Here is a 14,810-nt window from a genome sequence, read left to right as displayed (position 1 = left end):
GAATCATCAGAGCTGAACAAGTGATGGAGAAACAGGTTTACCTTTTAGGTGACATGAATGAGTTGAAGGGAAGTTGTGAACTGTTTCTGAGAGACAAATAACACCAGGATCCTTTTCTAAGTAGCTGACAGCTGGTAACTGTGCAGGGGCGGGTCTAGCAAAGTTTTGCCAGGGGGCCAGCTGGGGCATTGACAGGGAAAGGGGGGCACAAAGAAATACTTTTCTTTCTTATTCTCATTTAAAATGTCTGGCTTTAAGTAAATAATTATCTGAATCTTACAACCAAAGTTTTCATCTCATGTAAAATGTATAGAGATCATACATATACCAACAGGACTGTACATCACTGTCACAACAGCGTTCGTTTTCATTTAAAGGCTTTATGGCTTTTCCTATAATACCTGGTGGGCCAGTCTTTAGTCAAAATGCCCGGGCCGATTTTTTTTTTTTTTTTTTTTTTTTTTTTTTTTTTTTTGTCCCAGTCCAGCCCTGGGCACGACACGCAGTGAATTAATCTGAGAAGGTGCATTAAAAAATAAATGGCTGGGCCAGCGGTGCACATCGCACACATTAGTTGTGCCGCTTCTTAATGATGGTATTTTAGCTGACAACTCCAACTACCAGATTCAACTTGTAGTTGGCTAAAGATAACTTAGCCTACCGGTGAGAGGGACGTTGCTAGCTGGCACCTTTTCAAGCGATGTTGAAATTTCCACATTCCGACACTTCAAATGTGCTCGGCGCAGCAACAGCACTGTGGAAATACATGGATACATCCGTAGACTCAAGACAGAATTCACAATGTGTTTTCAGGACTTTCAGGTGTATGGACCACTGTTTTCTTTTCTGATCAAACCAGAAAGGCTTAATGAGCAGCTGGATTTGGCGCAATGAATAAATTTAATAGTTAAAGACATTCAAACATTTTCTGAACTTTTAAGTGCCCACTGACACTCTGTTTTACACAACAAAATAAAAAATGTTAACTCTTTACCCCTTGAAAGCCTTAGAGGAGCAGTTTCAGTAATGTTTCAGGGCTGTTAGTGAAGGTGGTCTCTGCTTATGCGGCTACCCTTGGAAAAAATGGTCATCGAACCACATCTTTATTATTTATATGGATTCTAGCAGAAGCATTTCACCACAAAGGTTTGATTTATTTTTACAGCAAAAGCAGTACCTAAACTCTTTTTTTTTTTTTTTTTTAAGTTTTTCACTCGAGTTAACTCCTCCACATTGTTGTCTCCTGCTGCATCATCCTGACTTTTGTTGTTAACCTTTGTGGTTTAAAAAAAGAGAGACTTTGGTGTTTTCTTTTCTTTTCGCTCATACTTTGAAGCATGTGACACTTGTTTTCAGTCTCCTTTTCCTGGCTGCTGCATGTCTTAGCACTTATTGAAAAAAACATTTAAACTGATGAAATATCAAGTCTAATAATGCCAAGTGTTAGAGGCCACACCACTGTATTTTTAGTTAAACAAATCCCATCAGCATCACAGTTGTGAGACTGCTCTCCAGAACAGCAGCCACTTTGCTATAGCAGTGAAACTCATCGCATATTCCTCATATTCTTAGCAGTTCTGTTTGTGAGATGTCATTGAGGTTGCTGGCATTGGTCTATTTAATACTTTTTTATATGCTGTTCACTATTGAATGTAGTGAATGGAGCCCAGAGTTTTGCCCTGACAGCTGTGACCGGAGAGTACAGAACATAAACACACACAAGCATCAAGTATAATCGCTTGACAACAGCATCTGAGTGTTAGGAATTTGAAAACTTAAGCTGTGGTAAAATAAATATCAACAGCAGCACAGTTAATTATCAGATTCATGTGTTTCTGCTCTTCAACAGTACATAGCAGTAATCTTGTGTTAATAATGAGACAGTTGTGCTTTTGTTGTTGTTAAATGTCCATGCGTAGTCATTTGTGCCGTAAGTAATGTTTGTATGTCTCTCTTTCTTCTATAGGGCGTACTCCCTAGTTGACTCCAGTCAGGTGTCCACCTTCCTCATTTCCATTCTGCTCATTGTCTATGGCAGCTTCAGGTGAGTGTTAATAGCAAAAGGGGTTTTTAGTGTTTCTATTACAGTAGATGAGCAGTAAAATGTAGGTTGGTTTTTTTTTTTTGGTTTTTTTTTTTAATAAATTTTTTTGTTTGTGTTCAAGTCAGTAAAAATGCTCAAGTTCTAGTTTAATTGTTTGGATTAGCAAACAGCAAAATTACGACATCTCTCTAATTTATATTTTGTGATTAATCTGTATGGATATATTATCTTCTCCCATCCCAGTAATAACAGGTGTAATCTATCATTAAAACTGGACATAATTTAATTAATGATCAAAATGATGATAACATTTTCACAGTGTTTTACCAGTCAGCCCACAAAACAGTCCCTATGAATTTTCACGTAGTCTAAATTTGTCTCCATACTGGGTACCTGAGGGGCTTTACTGTTGACTGCGGCAGTCTTTATGTGACCAAAGCAATCAAAGGTTTTCAGTTAGCACTGTATAACCCTTTGTGACCAAATTTACCTAGTGACAACAAGCAACCTCCAGCAACTACTCACAACCACACAGGGAATATTAATGTTTCCCTAGAGAGCCGTGGTTGCCTGGGGGTGGGGGAATGGGCTCCTGTTAGACTTGTAACCAAGACCAGAGGGTATCAAGACCAAGACAAAGTCGAAACGAGACCGAGACAAAAAAGTCTTTAAACTGCAGCCAGATGCTGCTTCGTTTATGGGTGTCAGGCATATTTATGTGTTTTTGCGATGCACTTGCACAGCCCTCCTCACCGCTGTCTACTGTCTCACTCACTTACTGAGAGGACAGACACAAGCTCCACTTGACTGTCGTGTCTCTCACCCTCTGTTTTCCACATAATGATATTATCCTATATCTTCGCATGTGATTGGCCACAATATGGAGGGATTGGACCATAGCTGAGCCACTGTGTGAGAGCTGAGCAGTGAAAGGAAATTGAGGAGCCGGCTCTCGCTCAATGGGAGTCGACTCTGATTCACTACAAAGCACTCTCTATGCACGGCTCTTAGAGCTGATGCTTTTGCGCATGACAGATTATCGAACGTTGCGTTGTGTGTCATGGATACTGTTGACTCCAAATCTCCCAACCACTATGTTGATCTGAGACAGCAAGACAGAGAGAGCGAGACCAAGACAAGACCGAGGGATCCGAGACCAAGACAAGACCAAGACCACGTAAAAGTGGTCTCGAGACATCCTACTCTAGCTCCTGTGTGCCCGGTGCCTTATTCACACTTCTAATTATATGATAGAAATCAATAAGTCACACTATAATCTGTGAACAATAAACAGTTTAACTCTAATAACTGCACATTTGCAAAGCTACACACATGCTGGGTAATATTTACTAGCTAGGTAACCTGACATCATTAACATTCGACATGGAGTCCATCATTGCATTACACAAAGAGACCAGGAATATGTCAAAAACATACAGCACTCGTCTACTGTCTGACTTTGTTCAATTTAAAAAAAGAAAAAAAAAATTGTGCTGAACTTTCACTGTGGTTGTGTCTCAGGCAGCTTCTTTACACAAAGTATCAGGAAACCAGCTAAGGCACAGAAACATGTTACTTGAGGCAATCGAGTGTTCTTCCTGATAACAGGATAGTTTGTGCCACATAAGTTTGTTTTAAAGTCTTAGTTCACAGCTCTGCTATGGAAATGCTAGCCTGACTTTTAACTTTTAAGGACTTTTTCCTTAAAATAGGGCATCACAGCTAACCAAAAACAACAGAGAACGCCTCTTATGGGAGTCTCTGTCTCTTTTTATGACCTTAAAATGTTTTATACACTTTGTGGTACTGAAAAAAGGTTGAAACACTAAACATTCATATAGCTGTGATTATACCATGAAACTGCCACTCAGCCATCACTCCAGCAAGCACAGCAGCTTGCAAAGCATCAGACAAAATTTAGTTAGTTAATTATTATTAACTTATTGCACTCTGCTCATTCTAGTCTGAGGCGGCTGCTGTTGGGAGGCATGCCATTTGATTTTGCACAGTATAAATCTCTGGCAGCGATGACAAAAATAAATCAAAATGTAAAAAAATTCCAACTTGGCTAAGGTGAAATCTTAATTAGAAACAAAAAGTGATAAAATTTTTTACGATAAAAAATGTCAGTTAAATATATGATATAGGAGACACACACAGTGATATTTGAGAAGTGAAACAAAGTTTATTGGATTTACAGAAGCAACCAATGATTTATACAGGAAAATAATGACTATTAAGGTTGCCCAAACTTTTGCATCCCACTGTAAGTGATAAGTGGCCTCAAACTATTTTTGCAGGATCTTCAAGTGTTTGAAATGCGACTTGGTGGTAACTGATGTTCCCAAACTTTGGAATTTCCCACATTTTCATGTGTGTTTGAAAAGATGGTTTACATTAGCAAGTTTGACTTACTCATGCATCTCAGATCAGCTTGTTGCAGCTGTTGACGAGACTATCTAAAGAACCTCAGCCCAACCACAAACACAAGTGGCACCTTTTAAGTAACTGATATCAGGATTTTTTATTTTTGGTTACTGTGTTGTTGGTCTTTAAAACTTTCGTTTTGTCTTTGAATCAAATCTGGTTTGAACTGTAGGATCCCAGCCTCTCTAGTGTGACAGTAATCTTGTACTTTATTAACATGAAAAGTGCCATAGATGTTAAAGAATGCAAAAAAGATGGTTAGAGAAGGCAACGAGTTTTCAAAGATATCCAGTGAGCATTTTTCTATCTGTGTAACAATAAATGGTATAAAGTCTGCTTATAATTGTTTAGATAAACATGCATCCATACGTAATTTCCACTGCTTCTCCACATTTTCAGTTTGCACCCTCTTCTGGTAGTATGGCTTATAGTACCAGAATGGAAAATTGGTATCAAAGTATGACTTAAAAAAGCTACTGTAGATAAGCATAATTAATTCAAAACATGCATCAAGTTTAAATTTGCTAATGTTTAAGGATTAAATTTTTTTGAACTCAAGGTTTCCAGTCACGGGATTTGTGAGTCAGGCATTCTGACTCAAAGAAAAGATGTGCTTTTTCAGGCACAAGCTTTACACTCTTCTGCCCACACTCTTTATTAGCAAGTCATCAGACTGGACCTGTGTATGCAGACTTGGCCTGCACAATATGAAGAAACTCAGTATTGATTATCTGTTTGACATGTGACAAAGAAATATTAAAATATGCATTTTTGGCAGTACAGGTCTCTTGTCTTTTTTGCTTTAATAGATACACAGCTTATGTAGAAACCAAATATTTAAAAAAACAAAAAACAAAACCTATGCCTAGTAAATGAAGAAATAAAATTAAAAGCTTGCATGCTAAATGTGAGGGTCTTTTGCAAGGTGCTTATCATGCAAAAGACCCTGAAATTGAGCTGCTAGAGCATCCACAATGAGATCTGATTTGCAGAGATTGCGTTTTCACCTCCCTTCACCTCATACTAATGTACATGCTTTGAGGAGCTAATTGTGGAAGCCAGAATCACACATAGGTTTTCTTTCCCTTCCTTGTGCAGGTCATTAAACATGGATTGTGAGAACCAGGACAAGGATAAGGATGGAAACCCTTCAACAACGGGGTCATTCAATAACAACAATACAAACAACAGTAAGTATTACATACAGGGCAAAGTTGAACTGTGCATGCTAAACGTTTTCTTGGATTTTCAGGTAATAACTTATGAATGATTAAATTCTCTGCTCGTACCGTTGTTTTTAAAGTCATATATAATATCCATTTCTGTTTTGTGCATTTTAATCCATCTTACATTAATGTTTGAATTCCTTTTCAGGCATTCAGACTATAGACTCCACACAGGCCCTGTTTCTGCCCATAGGAGCCTCAGTGTCTCTGCTAGTCATGTTTTTCTTCTTCGACTCTGTACAGGTGGTCTTCACCATCTGCACTGCAGGTAACTACCAGTCTTGAACATACCACAAAAAATAAGCTGTGGAGTTATTATAAAGCTTTTATGTTAGTGTTGTGTAATTACGCACTGGGGAAACATCTTTACTGCATTGATTATTATAACTGAAGACATTAGCTGCCCCATTAAACTGACAGGAACCACTGGAACAAGCAGCGGAGGTGAACTGGGCTTTGGATTTAACTGCTGTGTTTTGTTCCTCTCCTCAGTTCTTGCAACAATTGCATTTGCATTCCTTTTGTTGCCAATGTGCCAGTATCTGACCAGACCCTGCTCCCCACAGAACAAGTAAGAAAATCATGTTTCATAGTCTTTCTGGCTCCTGCTCAATTGCTCTGTGGTGTTTTGCGTTTCTTCCACAAAGTATTCAAAAAGGTCTTTTACTACTGCTTATCAAATGTCCTTGTCCTCTCAGCTGTTCCTGGTGTGATGGAAATGCTTTGCATTAATTTCACAGAGTAGAACGGAAACTAGATGCAAAGCTCAATACCACTGGGAAATTTATTTTGAATGTTTGGAGGTAGTAAAAATTCAATAAATTCTCTTGCATTGCCTTGCTCCATATAATTTCCATTTAAAAGTTCAGCATAGTCTCTAGATTAAGACATCTAGAATAATCAACTCTTCTATTCCACCGGGGAGTTCACACAGAGTCACCAGGAGAGCTCATCTGCTCAATAAACTGACACGGAAAAAACTGCTTTAAATAAAAACGACTTTGTTTAAACATTCAAATCCCCATATCTAGTTTTCAGTAAATCTTTGTCTGCTTCTCTCACCCAAAACAATTCCATACCTACCCAGAATCCCTTTAGACTTAATAAAGTATGGTCATGATGGCAACGGCTTTCCACATGCCATTTGACAAAAATTCCTGACATCACCCTCCCATCAAAGCATCAGCTGAATGCCCCAGAGCAAGCCTGAACCACTGAGGCTCCACCCTACAACCCACACAATGTAATGGTTTCTCTGCCAGCGCCACACCCCAGGGAAAACTCCTAGCTGAAAGATGGACACCTGCATGCTATTTACCAAAATAACTACTGTTAACTTGATCTGTAAAGCAGTTTACAGGCTTACCTTCCACTCTCACTCATCCAAACATCAGTTGTCTCAAACATAAGTTCTTTGTACAGTAGTCGATATGCAGCAGATCCTCAGTTAAGAAATATATCCACCTGTAAAAGTTTTTGTGCACTGCATTTTACCCCAAAGTGCTCTGTGAGATTTAAGTGGGTCACTTCTGTGTCTTTTTGTCTCATTGCAGGATTTCGTTTGGTTGCTGTGGGCGCTTCACTCTGGCTGAGCTCCTGTCTTTCTCACTCTCTGTTATGCTGGTGCTCATCTGGGTGCTGACTGGACACTGGCTTCTCATGGACGGTACGTTGCTCTGCCTTAACTTTTGTATGAATGTTGCTTCAGTTCATACTACAAACAGAATGAGAATCCACAGATAAGAGCCGCAGCAATGAAATTTAAACACAAAGTAGTCAGGTTTCAGAAATGTAACTGCAATGTGTGATTTGGTGTTGTTTTAACATGCCCTGCTACACAGCATGCTAAAAGTAAGCATTTTAACATCTTCAGCTTGTAATGATTCATAGTTTTAAAAGAAGTACTTCTCCTAATGGTGGAAAAGTACATGCTAAATATTAGTCATTGGTTCTATATTTTACCCACATGACTAACCCATGAACTGGCATTCCAGTTCGCTGGACTTTGAAAAAGGTAATGACAGACTCCCAGCTCAATATAAAGGTATATGTTGGTATTCATCTTCAGTTATGCAGCCCTGAGAAAATCAATTTCAAGTAGGAAAATAATTTGAACAGCTTTATCGTGTTGATGTTTTCATTCATTTCTTTTGAAAATGTGAAATTATATGTTGTCCTCTCCTTTCAGCTTTAGCCATGGGCTTGTGCGTCGCCATGATAGCGTTTGTGCGACTTCCCAGTCTGAAGGTGTCTTGCCTGCTGCTGTCAGGACTGCTCATTTATGATGTTTTCTGGGTAAGAGATGCTCCCAACCCAAATTAAACCTGCAACACATACAAGCAGCTTCCATGAGACGCAGCAAACAGACTGCGATATATGAAGCACACATTCAAAGAGAAAATTTCTGTTTATAAACAAAAAACAAACAAACATGATGATTCACGATTATGAAAGGCTTTGTATTTATTCCTCAAACCTGCAGGCCGGTGTCTGTCATTGCTGATTAAGTGAGGCACTTTACATTGAACAGTATTGAGTTTGGGGGAGAACTTGATTGCATTGACTGCTGTGCAGAAATTAAATAAATCATGAAAAATTAAAAATTCATTTGGCAGAAAGCAAAACTGATCGAATTAACATGTTAAATGAATCATGAAGGTGATCTTGCTACAGAGGGTGCTAGTCCAGGAAACACTAGATCACTAATTCACTAAGACATTTAAGCATCTAAGTCTTGCTAGCATTTTATGGCAGACTTTTGGTATGTCTCTCTTCTTTGTTTAATATCCTCTAATTTTACAATGCTACACATCTTTCAACAGCCCCATGTCTGGTCAGTTAAACAGTTCTTCCATTTTGTAGGTAGTGTGTTGAGTACTGCTTAGAGCTGCTCAAAACAGAGGAAAAAAATATATTTTAAGACACAAAAAAATAGTTGTGTATCTGTGTTTACATGCACAAAAGGTTTACGTTTTGTGTCTATAAATAATAGAGCGATGTTTAGCTGTCTCTGCAGTAAGTTCATCTCGTGGATGGTCTTCAGCGCCACTGTCTTAGACCACTCGTTCTGCTCAGCAACCTAGATGAGCTACAGCATCACAGCAGCAGCCCTTTACCTGCTGTGGGTTCATGTTGTCCTCCAGCTCACAGCAGATCTCCAGAGCAGAACAACAACTTTAATAATGGCAGAGACTGTTTTAAAAGTGTGCCGTCATAACGCCACCCATTCATTTCTGAAGTCCTGATTGTGAAGCCTCAGGTTGAGCATTTCTGCTCTCTCGCTTCCTTAATTGTAAAAAACCCCCCACAAAAGTGACAAGGACAAGTCTGACTGTGAAGCCACATGCTCATTTTCTATTGACTTGTGATTCATACCACAGAAATTCCTCTATGTTGAAACAAGCCACGACGAAGATTTACATAACAGGCTTAATTTTCTTAATTATTTATTTTCGTGTTCAAAATTACCCGAAATGATTGACTGAGCCCTTCAGCTCAAGGAAGGTGTATACAGGCATAAAGTCAGAAAGCAGTTTTTTCCCTTAGACCTCTATAGGACCAGAAGTCTTTTTGAAATTATAGCCATCACTATCTAGTCGCCTTCAGATAGATTCCAGGATTAAGACACTTCCCACGTCTGCACTGGCTTCATTTTTCTGACCCGGTAGCTGCATCCATATTTTATATTAGACAGTTGTCTATCAAAGACATCTGCAGTTGTGGCTTCAGCAATGAGAAAAAGAGTCAAGACATATATACATAAAAATATATATATGTGTATGAAACTGGCAGTGATTCCTAAACAGACGATGCAGCACTTATTAAAATCTCTTGAATTAAAACTTATTAAACTACACCTCTGGTATGCAAAGACAGAACTTACAAACAAGTGTCTTATGATCGAAATACTTATGGACGTAGTTGTATACTTGGGTGACATTCGGTGTATATATAAGAAGAGAACCTGGCCAGTTTATTGGAGGACCACTATTAAAAATGTTTCAATCTGTCAGTATATGGCTTTAAATGAAAAGGAAGGGACAGAAAAAACAACCTTCATCCATGTTATGAAATCTGTTTGTTTCGTCTACCTGGAAGAAAAATATCGGTCAATATCTGAGATTGTGGCAGCACAGTGGCACGGTGATTAGCACTGTTGCTTCACAGCAAGAAGGTCATGAGTTCAATTCAACCACCTGTTCGAAGCCTCTCTGTGTGGAGTTTGCATGTTCTCCCCCTGTTTGCATGGGTTCTCTCCAGATACTCCGGCTTCCTCCCATAGTCTAAAGGTGAGGCTATTTAGGCAAACTGGTGAATCTAAATTGCCCATGTAAGTGTGACTGGTTGTCTGTCTCTATGTGTTAGCCCTGCAAAGAGCTGGTGACCTGTACCCCGCCTCTCGCCCTGTAGTAGCTGGGATAGGCTCCAGCCCCCAGTTCATGTTCAGGAAGAATTCAAAATTAACTTGATGACAGCCCTATGATTTTTTTTTTTTTTTTTTTTTTTTTTTTACAAAATAAAATTTTTTGTTGATTTTATTTTGTAAAGCACTAAGGAATGGGTTAAATGTGCATGTCTGCTGTCCACTGATGAAGCCGTTTGCTTTTCCCAGAACAACCAGCATTTTGAAAAGTGCTTAAAAATGGTCAATTGTATTTTGCGCTAAGTACAGACATTTTTACACCAGTATTGAGTGTTACCCTAATTTAAAGCCAAGTCAGTTGCCTTTGAATTTGACAAATGCCATAAGCACCAGAATCGGAAAGCAGTACAGCAGCAGCTTTGCAAACAAACATGCCGCTTTCCTTCAGATTTATAGAAATTTTAAATTCACATGGGTAAAAGGGTAAGGAAAGCTGAGTGCCATATACATTTCATTTATGGCATTCAGTAGAATTTCCATTAAATACATCAAAGTGAGCACACGCTCTTGAAGAGTCTGCCCTGTCAGCTATGACTGAAGAGCACATAATGCAAACACACAGTAGTCAGACATAATCTCCTGAGACCGGTAGCTTTGTCTTTATTAAAGAGCTGTTATGAGTTGCTCTGTCAGAGTGAATTAAAAGTGCATAAATACTGATGGTGCCTCTTATCAAAACTTGGGCATTGACAAATTTATAAGCCGTCCCTGCTGTGGAATTTCCGTGTTACTTAATATCAAACTGGCTGCAGCCATCTTCTTTTAAGTGGGATTTTCTTGCTTTTCATGCCATAAACATTGTGTTTTGAGTTTTATGAGAAAATTCGCAACAGTCACTTTGGGTTGTGGTGAAGCCTGATAAGTATTAACAGCCGGCTCTCTTTCTTTCCAGGTGTTTTTCTCAGCATACATCTTCAATAGTAATGTGATGGTCAAAGTAGCCACTCAGCCTGCTGAAAATCCCATAGATGTTCTGTCCAGGAAGCTCCATTTGGGGCCGGGGATGGGCCGTGACGTACCCCGCCTCTCCTTGCCCGGCAAACTCGTCTTTCCCAGGTAATGCTGCTCTCAATCATAAAGCAGTGCAGTGTGTGCTTGGTACACATTCATTTGGGATCACCGAGTCGTTTGCTTGTGATCAGCCTCTGCGTGTGCATGATGTGTGACCTTTATTCAGTCACTGATGCTCACTTCATCACACCGCTCAGCTTTTTGACATTTAAGTTTGCTAAATGTTACCGACCCTTGAAAAGACATCTTTCAGGTCCCACGAGGTGAATCCTAAAGTATTGTTATCTCGCGGCTGTTGGTGTCGCCAACAAATTTACAACACCTTCAGGAAACAAAGGACAAACATTTTAACTACCTCTTAAGATCTGCCTCAAGATTAATGCTAAAGGGTACATCCTAATAGCTGAAACTGTCAGTGAATTAGTATACCAGTTTGTGGGGTTTGTTTGTTTGTTTGTTTTTGTCCCTTTGTCACAATGAGTATGTATTCTTTGTGTTGGATGACAACCTAAACATGAACTTAGACACCGTCAGACAAAACACGTGCTTGTGCTTCAGAAAGGTTTGATATGTTATGTTTTCCTCGTACTCTGCTTTGGAGTTATATTGATTAAGTGAGAAAACAGCTGTTAATGTTTTATTTCCTGCCATAGAATGAGTTGCAAACATGACCTTGCTGATTCTCTATACCTCCATTAAAGGATTGAATTGCATGAATCGAGTCCCTGGATCAATATTAGTTTGATGTTTTTCCTTTTCCTTTTTATTTTTTATTTATTTATTTATTTATTTATTTTCAGAATTGCATATTTTTCAGGATATGATGTGAAATTTTTTGCCCCGTCTTGCAATGGTAAACAGTCCTTACAAATGGAAACTTGGAAACCGAATCTAAACCCAGATTTGGACCAATGCCAGAGGTTAATCATCTCCAGCTATAATTTTGTTGCATGATCCTGCTAGCAAACTAAACCAATCACATATTCTATCTTACTCTGCATAACTTTCTTTACTGAGGTAAAATCAAGTGAAGCTCAAGCCTCAGACTGCATTAAGTGCTCCATTTTGGACAGTTTTTTGACTCTTGTATTATGTCAGAGAGGAGATATACTTAATATGGTCCATGGTCTCCAGCGCAGCAGGTCAGAAGAAACTAGGCTTAAAGGTAGAGGAGCCACAAGTGCCTTCCAGGTGTAGGTTGAATTATAAGTTAAATAAAGATTATTATTATTATTATTATTATTATTATTATTATAAATAATAGCTGGTAATAAGCAGTTCTAGGGCCCCTTTAAAAATGAGTGTGTTAGTAGCACTAACAGAGCTGCAGTTAACATAATACAGCTGAAGCTGACACCTAAAGCTGTCAGTTCCTTTTCTGTTTCAGTGATCGTAGTAACCACAGTGCGGCTACCATGGTGACTGACTTTTGGCCGATTTCAGTCTGATATTTGCTCAGGACCTTGTGTTGGCTTTAGCCAAGTAGTGATGAAATGGAAATAAAAGACACAGGAATTGATTTGCCATCATTTCTTCTTTTTTGCTCTTTGCTCCTGCGCAGTTCCACAGGAAGTCACTTCTCGATGCTGGGAATAGGAGACATCGTGATGCCAGGGCTGCTGTTATGCTTTGTCCTGCGTTATGATAACTACAAGAAGCAAGCGACCGGGGAAGTCCCAGGGCCCGGTAACATGTCTGGACGCATGCAGCGCGTCTCCTATTTCCACTGCACTCTCATCGGATACTTTGTAGGTAAGCAATCAATGAAGGGATGGATAAGGTCAAGGTTATATTGTCTCAGTGTTAGGCAGTGGTGAATTTTTGTTTTGTTTTTTTTAAAGCTGTGACCTTTCAAAATGTTTTGTCTTAAGTATTTGTGACATTTCTGACATGTTGTTGATGTTTCCTCAGGACTGCTGACTGCCACCGTGGCCTCCAGGATCCATCGTGCTGCACAGCCCGCTCTGCTCTACCTGGTGCCCTTCACCCTGCTGCCTCTGCTCACCATGGCCTACCTGAAGGTATAATAACAGCCATGGACTGTGGCAAAAATCTAGCTGTTGCAGTTCTGATTTAGAAATAACAAAAGAAAGAAAGAAAGACTACGTGTGGGGGGAAAAAAATAAGCTCTTTGCTTTGTGCTGCTTTTAGAGAAGTGTGAATCTAATTGTTAAGTGAAACTATAAACTGCACTCAATTTCTATAAATGGTAACATTTTCTTCGAAAGTGCTAAAGGCTTGCCCATGTTGTTTAATAAACTGGTTACTGGGACTTTAAACTAAGGAAAATCAGAAGACAGTGATAAAATGTCAGCATGCTTTTTCAACGCACATTCATCTGACTTCAACAAGAAACTCATACTTGTGTATTTAAAGGTTCAGTCAGGGTTTATTTAACAGAAAAAACTCGTCATACTCGTGTGTGTGTGTGTGTGTGTGTGTGTGTGTGTGTGTGTGTGTGTGTGTGTGTGTGTGTGTGTGTGTGTGTGTGTGTGTGTGTGTGTGTGTGTGTGTGTGTCTTCCAACAAACTAATGCATACTCTTAAACTTAAAATTAGTCCATTTAAAAAAACAAAAAAACAACAACAGCATAGAAGCAGGCGCCACTTTGTGGAAGCCACCATGTTGGCCTGCCATCTTGAATAATACAGTGTTTGAGATGGACATCGCCATCCTGCCGATAGTCTTTTAGGTATGTTGACCTAACCCTGCAAAAACGGCAGCGCTTACTGACAGAAAGGTTCAGGATACGCTCGATAACTCACCTCAGTATCACTTTCATGAGACAGAAGTGAGCTTCACTGAGTCGTTGCCTCGTATCAGACTACTTTCACAAAGTTTTACAGCCTCCTCCTACATAGAGGTGGACACCTGGCATATTGACACCTGAGGTAAACAGAGTGATGAACAGCAGCGAGAGTTGTTTGTCCTACAGGGGCCACCGTAGCTTACGCAGTTGAATTGGGAGGGGTAAGAAAACAGAATTCGGTTGACTGCTGTCTGCAATCTACTGACATTTGAGTGATTCGCTTAAAGACTCGTAACTTGTGTTTGTCTTGGTGTTTGTGGCCCACAGGGGGATTTGCGGCGCATGTGGTCTGAGCCTTTCCACACTAAGTCTAGCAGCTCTCGCTTCCTAGAGGTATGATACAACTTGGGACAAGCGACCAGCACGGAGAAGTTCTTTTTTTTTTTTTTTTTTTTTTTTTTTTTTTGTTGTTGTTGTTGGTTTTTTTTTTTTTCTCCCTTAATTCGAGGGAAGGAGAGAGGGCACACTCACAGTGAGGCCATGTTGTCATCACTCGTTCATGCTTTCCACCAATCTTCTGAGAAAACCCTCCGAAGGGACACCAGTGTGTGGATCACAACGCCCCGACACAACTCATCTTTGGTCCCTATATCCTCCCTGTTTCATCTCTGCTTCCTCTCTGCTGTTTATTTCCTCTTCACTACAGCACATCCTGCCCATGCTGATTTTGTTCTACCCCCCCCCCCCCCCCCCCCCCCCCCCCCATCCCCCCTCCTTTTTCACACGTGTATAGTTGGTCTCATTTGCCACTTCCCTCACATGGCCTCGTCTCATTCGTCAGGCCTCTTCTCTGTCTGCAGTTTCCTCCTTTTTCTACGTCTTTAATTTCCTCTGCATCTCTTTGTCTATGACTCAGATGAACTCGAGGGC

The 14,810-nt window shown here is 39.8% G+C and overlaps 1 protein-coding gene across 1 annotated transcript in view; it reads left to right on the top strand.

Moving 5' to 3' along the window:
• The window catches only part of sppl3 (signal peptide peptidase 3), a 37,215-nt gene extending 22,905 nt beyond the window's left edge, over positions 1-14,310 (top strand). Inside the window, exons 2-11 of the mRNA XM_026173990.1 lie at positions 1,967-2,044; positions 5,570-5,661; positions 5,846-5,965; positions 6,190-6,268; positions 7,251-7,363; positions 7,886-7,992; positions 11,013-11,176; positions 12,693-12,883; positions 13,043-13,152; positions 14,208-14,310. Of these exons, the coding sequence (XP_026029775.1) occupies positions 1,967-2,044; positions 5,570-5,661; positions 5,846-5,965; positions 6,190-6,268; positions 7,251-7,363; positions 7,886-7,992; positions 11,013-11,176; positions 12,693-12,883; positions 13,043-13,152; positions 14,208-14,279 (1,126 nt within the window). The 3' untranslated portion in view covers positions 14,280-14,310. The remainder of the gene's footprint in view (positions 1-1,966; positions 2,045-5,569; positions 5,662-5,845; positions 5,966-6,189; positions 6,269-7,250; positions 7,364-7,885; positions 7,993-11,012; positions 11,177-12,692; positions 12,884-13,042; positions 13,153-14,207) is intronic.
• Positions 14,311-14,810: the final 500 nt, after the last annotated feature.

The sequence above is a fragment of the Astatotilapia calliptera genome, chromosome 7 (genome assembly GCF_900246225.1).
Source record: "Astatotilapia calliptera chromosome 7, fAstCal1.2, whole genome shotgun sequence".
Taxonomy (NCBI): Eukaryota; Metazoa; Chordata; class Actinopteri; order Cichliformes; family Cichlidae; genus Astatotilapia; species Astatotilapia calliptera.
Note: the sequence above shows the minus strand (reverse complement) of the source record. Positions and strands in the feature narration are given on the sequence as shown.